Source organism: Pristis pectinata, chromosome 3 (genome assembly GCF_009764475.1).
Source record: "Pristis pectinata isolate sPriPec2 chromosome 3, sPriPec2.1.pri, whole genome shotgun sequence".
Taxonomy (NCBI): domain Eukaryota; kingdom Metazoa; phylum Chordata; class Chondrichthyes; order Rhinopristiformes; family Pristidae; genus Pristis; species Pristis pectinata.
In genome coordinates, this window is record NC_067407.1 from 80,904,508 (window position 1) to 80,918,789 (window position 14,282).

At 40.2% G+C, this 14,282-nt stretch overlaps 1 protein-coding gene across 1 annotated transcript; it reads left to right on the plus strand.

The window, feature by feature from the left end:
- The first annotated feature begins 2 nt into the window (after window positions 1-2).
- Window positions 3-13,996, plus strand: taf5l (TAF5-like RNA polymerase II, p300/CBP-associated factor (PCAF)-associated factor). Its single transcript, XM_052011033.1, is given in 11 exon segments — window positions 3-248; window positions 758-902; window positions 3,408-3,512; window positions 8,410-8,445; window positions 8,448-9,133; window positions 13,105-13,293; window positions 13,295-13,342; window positions 13,344-13,484; window positions 13,487-13,651; window positions 13,653-13,709; window positions 13,711-13,996. Coding segments are annotated over 10 exon segments (1,752 nt in total). The 5' UTR covers window positions 3-248; window positions 758-760; the 3' UTR covers window positions 13,894-13,996.
- The last annotated feature ends 286 nt before the right edge of the window (window positions 13,997-14,282 follow it).

A 14,282-nucleotide genomic window follows, 5' to 3' on the forward strand; every position in this document is an offset into this window, starting at 1 on the left:
AGCCAATCGGCGTGAGGCCGAGCCGCTCGAGCGGAGGCGCCAAAGCGACGGCGGCGGCGGCGGGGAGAGCAGCCGCGGTCCTGGTCCCGCCCCTTGCACCCTCTCAGCCGGCCCGGCCCGTTCCGTCCCGTCCCTCGCTTCAGGTCCGAGGCCCGGCCACTCTCTCCGGCTTTCACTTTCACTGCGGTAAAGGGAACGGCCGTCATGCAGTAAGTCGCGGGCCCGGCGCTGAGCGAAGCCGGTGGCGGGTGAGCGGAAGCTGCGGGCCTGCGGGGTGCGCGGAGGCGGCGTAGCAACGATTAAACTTGCCCCCCCCTTACCTCAGCACCCCCCCTTACCTCAGCACTCCCCCCCTTACCTCAGCACTCCCCCCCTTACCTCAGCACTCCCCCTTACCTCAGCACCCCCCCCTTACCCAGCACTCCCCCCCTTACCCAGCACTCCCCCCCTTACTCCAGCACCCCCCCTTACTCCAGCACTCCCCCCCTTACTCCAGCACTCCCTTACCCCAGCACTCCCTCTCTTACCCACCTCTTCCCCATCATCACTCAATTTCACCTCCACCCTATCCCCCCCATTCCCTCACCCCATCCCCTCTCCTACCTCCCCACTCTCCCCATCCCACTCCATCTCCACCCCCAAGTTTGTTGCTATTGTGTTTCTAATTTTAAATGATGCTGATCAGCTGGATGGGCTTAAAAGGTATAATTGTCAAATAAATGATATGACTTGTCACATTCCTTTTTTTTATATTTAGACCATGAAGCGAGTACGCACAGAACAGATTCAAGCTGCTGTGGCTCACTACCTCAGAAGAAGGCAATTTGTGGACTCGGATGGAGCCATGAAGCAAGGACCCAAGTTTTCTCAGACTGCTGAAGAAATGGCGACCAACTTGACAGGTACACCAAAGATAATTATGCCTACCTAAACTGAGACTATTTTGGGTACTGGACATCTGCATCAAGTATGTGGAGTAAAGAAAACTTACAGCTCATTGATTGAGATTACTTCAAAATGACAGGAAGAAGTTTGTATAGCATGAGCTAAATTGCTGGTTTATGTTGCTACTGTAAGTCCTGTGCCATCTTCCCTGCCCACCTACATTTACAACTGGCCAGTAATTGAATTACTGCCAGCAATGCAGAAATCTTTACAATAAACTTTTAGTAAACCACAAAATAAGAATTCTTTATTCAGTGGCATTATACATTTGAGGTACAGATTACAGGAACTGTAAATGTAACAGCTGACACTAGGATACCCTTCCTTTTCTCTCTTCCCTTTATTGCTACAAGCTGAACCCCTGATGTACAAGTGGGGGGGAAGGGGGTGGTCAATCCGCTGACAAGCAAGTGAAATACGACCACTGGTGATTGACCAAGTCCGCATTCTCTTGATAGAGATCTCTTAAGGTAAAACCCTGCTTGCCATGAGTTAAAATTGCTGCATTTTCCCTTAATTAAACATTTTCATAATCCTTGCTTCTCTCTAGGCCTGAACCAGCAGGGTTTGGCTCTCGTTCTCCTTTCATGTTTGATATCTGACAACTGTTTGATATAATTTTAATTTTTGTAAAGTCTTAATGGGTGAATTATGTTCCAGGTAGTCAAACAATTTCTATAGTTGTTTTCCCACTTAAAATCTTATTGAAGTAAATTAATTCAGTTTCATTGGAATTATATATTCACAATGTGGTTGCAATCCAGGTAGGAAGATACAAGCTTTAAACCTTTCAGCACCTACTCTCTATTCAAACTAAGGTAACTGCACATTGATATCAAATTCCATAAGTAAATAAACAAGTCCTTAAATTCTCTTAAAAACTAAATCCATTAAAAGCCTTTTGGCCATTAGCACTTATCAAGAATCCAGCGCACAACTCCAGTCGTGTAAATTGCGGCAACTCTCAGCACTTTTATCAAGCCGTAGAACTGTAGGCACACAGAGCTACCTTCTTCAGAATCAAGTCTAAATAGCTATATAAAAGCATCTATTTGTGTGTTGGTTCATAAGCATTTGTGGCTAAGTATATAGCATGGATAAAGTGATTTTTGAATAATTATCCATGCCACCTGCCTCTGCTAAGGAAGTCATAAAACTTCCTTTTTAGGACCGTGACATTGAAGTGCTTACAATGTCAGATGTTTAAAATAACTTGAATTATTATGGCTGAAATTATGCTTGAGATCTATATGATTTTAGGTAAGTGCAGCCCTACACAATTGAACAGCAATAAAAGTGAATGCCAAGAAAAATCATTGTTGGTACAAAACCATAATAATGTGGATGCTGGATTTCAGACATAAAAATAGGTAAATGCTGGCACTGCTTGAATGTTGTGCATCATCTGTAGAGACAAAAAAAATTAAAATTTGAGATTAAAATTTCAGAAATGGGAAAGTTAAATGCTCTAGAAGGTTGGTGGAGGCAAAGGCTATGATGGGAGGGGGGATAAAAGGAAAGATACTCACAGAAGAGATTAAATGACAAAAGGAATGATGCAAGTTGAAAGGATGATAAAATGTACCTTTTTTTTGTTTTGATGTGCATGTGTCTAAAAGCTATCATCTTATCATTCAGTTCTTCATTTAAAAAAAAATGCATAGAATTTGTACATGTGGCAGTTGGAGCCATTCCTTTCTCAATTTTCGATGTCCAAGATGGTGCCAGAGGTTTGTTTGGTACTGGGGAGATGTTGACAATAGCTTACCTAGTGGGCCAGCATCTGGCGCTGTCTGAACTATCAACTTGTACTTGAGGCAGATTTCGTCAGGCAATGAGTGAGACTTTCCTTCTACAAAGTGAAAATCAAGAAGACTGCAGATGCTGGAAGTCTAAAACAAAAACAAAGTGCTGGAAATACTCAGCTGGTCAGGCCACATCTGTGGGAAGAGAAACAGTCAAAACTACAAAAATGTTTCCAATGTTGACTCTGTTTCTCTTGCCACAGGTACAGCCTGACCTGCTGAGAATTTCCAACATCTTGTGTGTTTTGCATTCCAGCAAGATTTTTTCAATCTAAAACCAGTTCAGGAATGAGGTCTGAGTCAATATAGTTGTGTAAATTGGATAGTTCCACAGTAGGAACAGATATTAATTGTAAATAATACATCAATAGCATTACATTATAAGATGATCCTGGTTTATTAGCAGAAAAGAGCATGTTTTGCAATTACCAGAAAAGAGCATGCTTTGTAAGAATTGCAGTATTTAGCTGCAAATGTAATGAAACGGCTTCTGTCACAATCCATTGAATAGTTTCAGTCTAACTTCCATTTCACCTGCACGTCATTTGAAATGACCTTGTCAGTGCAATTATTTTGAAATGACTATGATGTGATTTTACTTCCTGTGCCAAGTCTTTTAGTGTTCATTATATTCTATTTGTTTTTATTTTAAAACAGTTCAGGCAGAGTCTGGGTCTCCCAATGTGGTTTCTGCGGCTCCCTGTCAAGCTGATCCTAATCAATATGAGATACAGTTTGGGAGGCTTAAAATCTTCCTTTTTGGTAAGTTTGGAAGGGGAAAGAATATATTCAGAAGTAAAGTATGTAGCTATTATAAAATCATGGAAGCACTCTGCGATGAGTGTGGTGTGTGGCTGCTTAATATTGTCTCTGAAATTTATAGAACATATGACAAAGTCATATTGTATCTGATGTAAATTTTGCCTGTAAATTGTTTAAGTTTTGTCTAAAATCTGAAGAAAAGCTTTAATCAATGTGAGGAACAGAAGACTTCACACCAGAATGGCTTATTTGGCTGTCCTTTTGCACGTGCTAAGATCGAATCCCAATTTGGATCACATTCACAGGTTTGGGCAAAAGTATCAAATGTTTCAAATCTGGAAGACATTGAGGGCATGAGGAAATATTTTAATGAAATAATTAAAAGATAGTAATTGAAAGAAGTGAGAGTTACTCTCCCGATTGTTGACAGTTAAAAGGGGATCTGATGGGCAAGCGATCGTGTGTATGGATTAAACTGCAGTTTGCATTCACTGCTGTTGTGTCCAATTAACAGAAATTGTGGACACATTTATAACGAAGACAGAAATGGAATTTATTTTGACAGAAATAAAAGATCAATCGTATTACCAGGTGCAATGTTTCAGACAACCTAATGGCGCTGAGAGGTGGAGGAAGAAATATGTAGGTACATTTGGGGAAATGATTTTTTTTTAAAAAACCATAAAATAACAATGATGGGGATTTTCACTAAGCCTGATATAAATTGAACAAAAGGAGAAAAGGGAATGTAGTTCCTACAGTGTGTATAGGACTGTTTTATATATTTTTGAAAATAATCCAAAAAAAGGGTTCTCTTTTGGATCTAGTAATGGAGAATGAACTGGCGCAGATGATAAAAGGTAAGAGATCATCCAAGTAATAATGGCCATAATATCCTGTAAGATAATTGAGAATGACGTGAGTATGCTGCAAATTAATTAGATTGGGGCAGAACTGATTTTGAGCTTCTGAGTATAGATAAAATGGGCAACAGTACTTTTTTTTAAAGAAGGGAAACATTCAAAATAGTGTTCAACAGAGTGCAGGAAGGATATATTCTACTAAAATGACAGAACAAAACATTTGTGATGCTCTATGGATGTGATAAAGATTGAGGAAAAGGAAAGAAGCATACATTAACTACATAGCAGAGGAGTGCATGGTAAGAGAAAATACAAAGATTGGGAGAGCTCAAAAACAAATAGAAGGCAGAGAGGAACCAAAATTATCAAGGGACACAGAATAGAAACATTTTTAAATTTTAAGTAGTTTGGTATGGGAATAAGGCCATAAAGGGACAAACAGGATAATACCACAAGTCATGATAAGAAGATGGGAAAGGTCATTATTTGGTTTGAATTCATCATGAAGCGAGAACAGGGCAACATTACAAAGAAATATTGAGATAATTGCATTTGAGGGGAAAATGATATTAAATTAATAAACTCGTGACGAAATCCCTGTCTGAATGGATTGCAGCAAACGTTTTTTTAAAGGATCAATGTTACACATGGCTGAGGCATTATTGTACATTTAGTAATTTGCTAGGGAAAGATATCGTGCCTAAGGAGTGACAGCTATTTAATGTAACACTTGTATTTCAGAAGGGGATAAAACATGTTCTTGAAGTTTAAGGTTGATCAGCTTAACATTGGTGTGGGGTGGGGTGGAGATGGAATCCCTACTAAGGGAGAGCCAAGGAGAACATCTAGAAGTGATGTGTACATTAATCAGCATAGATCTCAAAAGGAAATATCTTGCTGAACCATCTTTTCCTTTGAGGCAGTAACAGGGTAAATGGTATTGGTGCAGTGGTTTTAATTTCTCCAGTTTTTTCAAAAGGCCTTTGATATCCATAATACACTAATGATTCAGGTCAAAGAATGCAAAGTCTTTGGCCAAGCAATATAATTGTTTGCTAGTTGACTTCAGGACTAAGCAAAGTGGGACTGAAGAGTTCCATTTGCAATGGAAAGTAGGTAGTGTTTCAGATTGCTGGTATCTCTGCTCATAATTTAAATTAATAACTTAGATGCTGAAATTGAGTTTGCACATGATACCAATTTGGACGGGATATTCAGTACTGAGAAAAACCTCAACAAATGACAAGTGAACTTTAAACTTGCAGAATGGGCAAAAGTATTAACTGGCAAATGAAGATCAACACAGGTAATGCAGGGTAGCATACTTTCATAGTAAGAACACAGCTCACTTATTACTTGGAAGATGCACCGTAGGTCAGACAGAGGAACAAAGGGATTGCAGAGTGCAGATGCTGCAATCACTGAAAGTTGCATACACATTAGCAAGACCATGAAAATACAATAAAGCAACTTCTAAAGAGCATTGAAAAACAGGAAAGTTACACTTTACATGAACTTTAGTTAGTTAGACAGCATTTGCTCTTGTGTATAGTTCTGGCTACCATATAAAAAAAGATATTGAGGCACTGCAGAGGACGCAAAAGCGATTTGCAGTGATGTTGCCAGAGTGGTACTTATCAAGGCGAACAGATGTGGTCTCATTATTTCCTGTGGTGTAAAGATGGCTGCTGAGGAGAACTTAATTATGTCTATAAAATGATGAAAGATTTTCATAGTGGGTACAGAGAAAGTTTTCACTTGTGGAGAGGAGCATAACTGGAGGCCATCACTATAAGAAAAACACAATGAAATTCAATGGTGAATTCAAAAGAAAGTCTTTGCTGAAAGAATAAGAATATGGAACTCATTACCACAGGTTATGGTTGAAGCAAATAGTACACGTGTCTTTAAAACTGGATAAATTTATGACGGAGAAGGGAATGGAGGGTTACGTTGATAGATTTGCATGAGGAAAAATGAGTTGGCTCAGGTGCACCATAAATGGCAGCATTGACTGGATAGGCAAAATGGCCTATTTCTCTGCTGTAATTACAAAATAATCAGTTAATATTGACATTGTACACTAATATATTGACAGTTTTTCGGAGGAGTTTTGTAATGGGAATTTTTAAATTTATTTTGCACACAATCTGAGACCCTTTTCAGTCCAGCTCTGATCTTTGGCTTACAAGATTTCTCCACCAGTCATTCATGAGCTGGTTCCTAATTTGTATGGCCCAACCTACAAAGTGAGAACATGCCCAATTGTTGGAATATTTTGACATTAAGAGCACTGATCCTACAGTTTGGGATGTTTTTGTGAGTGAGCTGCTAATGCAGTGCAAGTTAATTTGGTCAGTGTGAATCTGAGCCACTTTCTGGAGTTGACAAGTGTATCAATTTGGTCTATTAAGCAAAGCAACATCCATGCAAATTTTAAAGCATAGTTGGGGCGGCACGATAGCGTAGCAGTTAGCGCGACGCTATTACAGCGCCAGTGATCGGGGTTCGATTCCCATCGCTGTCTGTAGGGAGTTTGTACGTTCTCCCGTGTCTGCGTGGGTTTGCTCCGGTTTCCTCCCACATTCTAAAGACGGGTAGGTTAATTTGGGTTTAAAATGGGCAGCGCAGACTTGGAAGAGCCTGTTACCACGCTGTAAATAAAATTTTTTTAAAAATTTTTTAAATTTATTACATGCAACATGACCTACATGATTTGTTGAAAATGAATACCAATCATCAAGTGTTTGTTCAGTTGTAATTGACATAGATGATTGAGTCCTATTTTGAGAAACTCTATACCATTACCAATTTTGGGACCTATCAAAAGTTCTAGTTAAGTCCAATAATTCAGATTTTCATTTCAGATGGGTTTTGGTGATGGAGTTGTAGGTACTATACTGATAGAAAGATCAGGGGATGTGCTTCCTATTTAGTCAATTGAGGGTTTTATTTAAAAAATTTCTTCTGGCATCAACATTTTGCTGTTTGAAATATCATTTGAGAGTGCAGAATCTTTCTGTTGAAATTGAAGCTTTTCTCGTGGGTGCCTTATGAATACCAGCATGACATTCTAAATAACTGAGCTAACTTGATGTCAGACACTTTGGTGTTAATTTTATCCTTAGCTGGTCTTGCTGGTGTCTATATGGAAGGCATGATGTAGATAAGATAGAAAGATAAATGTGAGCTTAAGGTATATCATACCATACCTTTTCTAACAATACAGAAAAGTTGTATGATATTATTTGCTTATAAACAATGATGATGCATGCAGCATGTGAGTAGGTTAGCCCCATCTCAATGTTAAAGGGTGTTATGGCAGCACAACAAATAACGCTCCAGGGACGCGGTTTCGATGTTAATCTCAGGTGCTGTCTGTGCAGAGTTCGCACGCTCTCTTCATGACTGCCTGGTTAGCCTTTGGTTTCTCCAGTTTTCCTTCCTACATCCCAAAGAAGTGCTGGTTGGTTTATTGGCTATTGTAGATTAGCAGTTAGTGTCAGTTAATGGTAAAACGGATCAAATAAGAGTTGATAGGCATGTGTGAGATAGACAATACATTGCAGGGCTACAAGAAAATAGGAAAGGGGCTGGGACTAATTATTACTCACCTTGGAGCTGGCATGGATTTGATGGGCCAAATGGCGGCCACCTGTATCATTGTAAGATAAGAATATTTTATGGGTGTTTCTAGCTTAAAATTTTTGACTTATGACTCAGGAAATAATTTGGTTCAGTTGTCTAACTTGAAAAGCAAGTAAACTGGAATTTTTGCTTTGTAACTGCCCCTTCTGTTCCAGGTTGGCATGTCAAATTTTAATAAATTTGAAGCTTGGCTGCGTTCCACAATTTTGGAAATGTTCCAGGTGTACCTTCACGAAGCTAGCGTTCATTGTTCTTGCAGTGTGCACTGATTGATAAGTTTTAGCTCATGAGATTTGTGACCTACCTGTGAGCACTGGTAAGAATTATAGGGAAGGGTGTGGGAGTCCTCTGAATGCCTTCCCTCACTATCACATTTCTGATTCCAGATACAGAATCGAAGTACAGCCGAGAAGTAAAACAACTGCTTACCCTTTATTTGTCTACCTCCATCTTGACATGGTACATAGCGGTTTGAAGAGTGCAGCAGATAGCTTCTACAGTCGCTTCCATGGAATGTTTCTGCAAAACACTGATCAAAAGGACATCATGGAACAGCTAAGGAGTACTCTAAACAGCCAGGATATTTATTCAAACTCCAAGCTGCGTACTCTAATTGAAAACAAGTATGTTGTTAGCCTTACTGAAGAAAGTTATAACTATCTTCTCCGCTACCTCCAGAGTGACAACAATAGTACTTTGTGCAAGGTTCTAGCCTCACGTGTTCACTTGGATGTGCAGTGTTCTCAGCAGACTGGCTATCAGCTATACAGTGTTGGAGCCCTTTCTCGAAGTGAGGGGTTGGGCTTGGAGCCTCCAGAGATGCCCTCTGCCATGTTGCAGAATGAAGCAGCATTGGAGATGTTACAAGACAGTATAAAACGAGTAAAGGATGGGCCGCCCTCTCTCACAACAATATGTTTCTATGCTTTCTACAACACAGACCAGTTGCTCAACACTGCGGAAATTTCACCCGACAATAAACTGCTCAGTGCTGGCTTTGACAATTCTTGTATTAAACTCTGGAGCTTGCGATCGAAGAAACTTAAATTCGGGCCACAGCAAGTGGATGTTTCTCGAATCAATCTTGCGTGTGATATCTTTGATAATGAGGTATGTATTTTCCTTATCTAGATTGTGTGACAGCGGGCTAAATCCAATAGTTAGCATCAAGTTGCTAAACTATATATTAGGCACGACATTATATCAGGCTTATCATCTGATCTGCCTTAACCTATCTCCATGTAGTTTGTCTTGCACCTTGCCTTGCTTTGAAAACTGACACCCCTCTACTCTTTTTTTTCCCTGCCCCCTCCCTCTCTTCTCCCCCCCCCCCCCCCCACCGTCCTGAGGAAGGTCCCTGAGCCAAAATGTTAAGATTTCTCTTTCCACAGATGTTGCTTGAATGGTTGAGTTCTTTTAAAATTTGTTTGTTTGATTAAAATTTGGTGGTTAATTAGGGTGACTATGATAATTAAGGCATATAATGGTTATGCAATGAAGAGAAACCATGTCCTCTACAATAGCCCTTCCAGAACAATAGTATACCATTTATATTTACCACATCTAGAACAGTGTTATCAGTGTGGATTAATAACACATCGACTTGCATTGAGTGCTGGACTGTTGGAATGGAAATGTACTCCAAATAATTGTCATAGATTAAGCTTCTATCTGCCCTTTCAGCTGAACATTGTAACCCAGGGGTACAATTTTGAAGAGAAGTCCTGTGAATTGAGAAATAAAAGTGCAATGACAAAATGAAGAGGAAGACAAAGCTTAACATGTTAGGCAGGAGACAGAGGAGCAGGAGTTAATGACCAAAAAGTTAGTGGGCTAAAAAAAAATTACCGGTAGAGTATGCTGGTGTTGTGGTTGTCACTGTACGAGCAAACAAAGTTCTGGACCTTTGATCTAGAAAAATGAGTTCAAATCCCACCTGGATTTCAGCTGGCAAATTGAAATTCCTGTAATTAAATCTAGAATTTATTTAAAGTCTCAGTAACAATAGCTATAAAACCAATAGATTGTTATTGAAAACCACCTGGTTATCTAATGTTCTTTATGAATGGAATTTGCTACCTTAACTTGGTCTGGCCAATGTGCTTGATTCAACTGCCTTCTCAATTTGGGGACAGTTAGGGACTGATTATAGCACATGAGCTGCTCCTGTTTCTCTCAGCCTTTCAGAGGACTCCAGTGAATTTGGAACCACAAAGCATGGTCATGGTAATAGAAGGGTGGTTTCCTACAGTCTATTCTGTCAGAGAGTTTGGGAATAATTGGGTTGCTTTATAATTTAATCCAAAATTACTCATCTCAAACAAGTTTTTATTTATGGGTTATGAAATTATTCGTGTGTCTATCACTAATTAGCCCTGAATTGATGAGGCAGTTATATGTCAATCATGTTGGTTGGTCTAGAGTCACATGGGCCAAAATGGGCAAGGATGGCAGATCTCCTGCTCTGTAGGGTATCAATGAAGCAGATGGGGTTTTATAAAAAAAACACCTATACTTTCATGGTCACCATTGCTGATGAATAGTGCTTTATTACAGATTTATTTAATTTGAACTAAAATCCTTCCCCTTCGCTCAACTTCAGTGGGATTGGAATCATGGTCCAGGTCTTAGAATGTTGTTTTGCCACTGTTGCACATAAAGATCAAAGAATTTGCAAAGTAGAATGTCACAAAGTCATATACCTTTTTGAAGCAAAAAAATGTTTAAAAAGGAGCAATGTTTGCAGGATTTTTCAGAAGTTGAAAGAAAACATTATGTAAACATGATTTAAAGTTGATTATCCCCCCCTATCCTAGTATGTGAATTGTGTTCCAAATATCACATCTGTCTCTTGTGTTCACTTGGTGTCTGAGCTGTATGAGGAATTTGACTGGTAGCATAAGCCACTGGTAAATAATGGATAGTATCGCACGTCTTGAGTAGGGGTAACATATTTAAATTTATGATGCGAATGCCAGTTCCAGAGATGGTTCAAGGACCAAGAAACAAAGGTTTAAAACTTTGGCAAATGGTACAAGGTGGAGGGTGTGAGGAAACACCTTTTTTAGTCAGTACTTAAGATTTCCAATGTGATGCCTGTAGGGATGGTAGAAACTGTCTTCAAAGGGGGTTGCATAGGCTCTTGAGAGAGCAGAGAGATGTGGAGAATGGGACTGAAGGGATTGCTCTTCTAGGGATAGGTATTATCTTGATGGGCTGAATGACCACCTCTTGTGCCATAATAAGTCTCTGAATCCTGACACCTAATGTTTTAACATGGGTGTGAAATTCCAGGCATTCAGTTAAGTGAAGATTACAGTCCACAACCTGATCACTTGAAGCAGTAAATAATTCACAAATACTGGACTTGCTGTGTGATGCTTACTGGATCAATTTCAGCTTTAATTTTTCCTCCTAACAGCCTTGCAGTTAGTGGATGAAATTGGGTTTGGGCTTTGAAAGCCTGAAGGCTGTGCCAGGAAAACATGACTAAAAGTGTATCTTTGCAATCCTTCAGTCTTTCTTAGATCAGCCAAGAGGAGACTGGGTTTCTCCCCAGCCCTTATTTTCCTCATTTTCATCAAAGCAGTCTACTAATGAGAGCATATTTACTGGTGTACAAAATAAAATCCCACATGAACTAATTTATGCTGGAGAGAACAAGATGGTGTTGCACCTTTCTGGTTGAAACACTATTACCAGAATGACTTACTCTACCTTCTCCACTCCACAGATGCTGCCTAATATGCTAAGTATTTGCAACCTTTTTTTAATCTCCGATTTTCCCACGCTTGCAGAATGCTTAGTGGTAAAATGTATTGGTAAAATTGGGAGAGCTTTCCCAAAACTCTGGCTCCAGTGCGATGAGAGCATAGAGGGTGAGTGAGAGGGTGATGTGTGTGCCAATCCCAGAGTCTTCAACCCATTCCCAAGATTTCTATTTGAGGTGCATGATGCAAGAGCTGGATGCAGTATGTTGCATTTTAACATGTGCCCCTTATAAATGTGTCGAAATGTAAGTAGGAACCATCAGCCTCCTGCATGATTGTTTCTCTGAGGGCAAGAGACCACACTTCAGCAAAGCTATTACTGAAAGCTTATTTGGTTGTGACTTAAACATAGATTAGTGAATTTGCCTCTGTGGAATTTGACAAGTGAGCAGGGAATGATGGTCACTTTAAAATCTTATTTCTAAGATGTACTTTTTAAAATGGGGCAAGAGTGATTGGCTTAATTTAGAATTGTCACATTCCCACTTTAGGATCAGCAACAGCTGGGAAGAGACCTTGCCTGTCTTGTCTTTCAAAAAAAAGTTGCAGTTCCACAGTGAGTTTATATATGACCATGTGACATCCCAAAGTGCTTTACAGCTGCAATGTAGTCATTGGCTGCTGCATATGATGCAACAATTTGCAACCTCTAACCTGTAGTGATGATGAGCAGATAATTTGCTAATGTTGAGGGATAAATATTGGCCAGGACACTGGGCATAACCACCCCCTTGTCCTTTTAAAGTAGTACCACGGGATCTTTTGCAGCCACCTGAGAGAACACTTAGACTGCCATTGGCTATACAGGCAGAAATGACTTCTACAGTTGAGAGACTTGCCGTGATTACCCTGGGAATTGTGCCTCTGACTGTTCCCTTCTGAGAGCCTGCACTGACTGCATATCCTAGTTCTTGTCTGTCCCCTGCTACAGCAGCATTGTGACAGATTGGTGTACGAGACTGATGTGCCCACAGCATTTTAAGCACACTTCTGCCTTGCTGCAAACAATTCTCAGGGCAATCAAAAGGAAAGACATCTTAATATCCTCATTGTTTTCTCTTGACCTGTTAGAGATTGCTTTGGATAAGATGCATGGCCTTAAGCTGTCTCCATCCTTAACAGGTGTATACAGGAGAGAAGCGTAGGATGATGTAAACACTTGTTAACTCTGCTTAATCGGGAAGCAAAAAGTCTTTAGAGGATAATTTTTAAAGAACTTTCAGTTTTCAATGCACGCATAGAAATTGAATTTTGATAAACTTGGTTTTATGTGATCCTGTTATTGTGTGCTTTTGCCTGTCTTTAATGCAGGTGGTAGATGATGTGGGCAGCGAAATGAAGATCCTGAGAGCACACTGTGGGCCTGTGTACGGTACCAAGTTTCTCTCAGATAATTTGGGACTTCTGTCTTGTTCAGAGACACAACAGTTCGATACTGGGATTTGTGCAGTTTTAAAAAACACTGGTTTGTATCAAGGGCATGCTTATCCAGTCTGGGACATTGAACGTTAGTCCCCTGAGCCTTTACTTTGTGAGTGGATCACATGAATCGGACTGCAAGACTTTGGGCACTTGACAGAACATACCCACTGCGCATTTATGCAGGTCACTTAGCAGATGTGGACTGTGTAAAATTTCATCCAAATTCTAATTATGTGGCCACCGGCTCGATAGATAAAACTGTGGCGGCTGGTGGAGTACTCAGCAAGGGAACACAGTTCGTCTCTTCACAGGACATCGTGGCCCTGTGCTGGCTTTGGCCTTTTCTCCTAATGGGAAGTACTTGGCTTCAGCAGGTGAAGATCAACGACTGAAGCTATGGGACCTCGCATCAGGTACTTTATTCAAAGAGCTGAGAGGGGCATACTGACAACATCACTAGCCTTGCATTTAGTCCAGATAGCAGTCTAATTGTTTTCTGCGTCAGTTGACAATTCTGTCCGTGTCTGGGATATTCGTAACACTTACTCTAATTCGTCAGTGGATGGTTCTTCCAATGAGCTGGTGGGTGTATATACAGGACAGACCAGTAATCTTTTGAGTGTTCAGTTCATGTCCTGTAATCTGGTGTTGGTTACTGGAGTTGCACAAGGATCATAAGCATAAGTGAACAATTCTAGTGTTTAGAAAGTTCTAGAAAATTAAGTCACGTGGACCACATGTATTAAGTGCATTTTCTGGCATGCCTTGGTCAAGTAATGTGATGTGTGTAATCCTACTGGCTTGCATTGATTACATCTTGTTGCAGCCAAATACACCAGCTGTTGCACAATTTCCCCAGTATTTAGATAGGAGAGAACAGAGTGGGGCCATTGTTGGTGGTCCTCCTCTTACCTGCCCTAAGAAGTTTATACAGGGTGCCCTGAAATTTCTGGATCACTCCGTTTATAGCCCTGTGCAGGTCCACTAGGCACAGAAGTCATGGTTGACACAAGGCTGGGTTAAAATGCAGATTTGTATTACTGTATTGCCATGACATTCAGGATGTG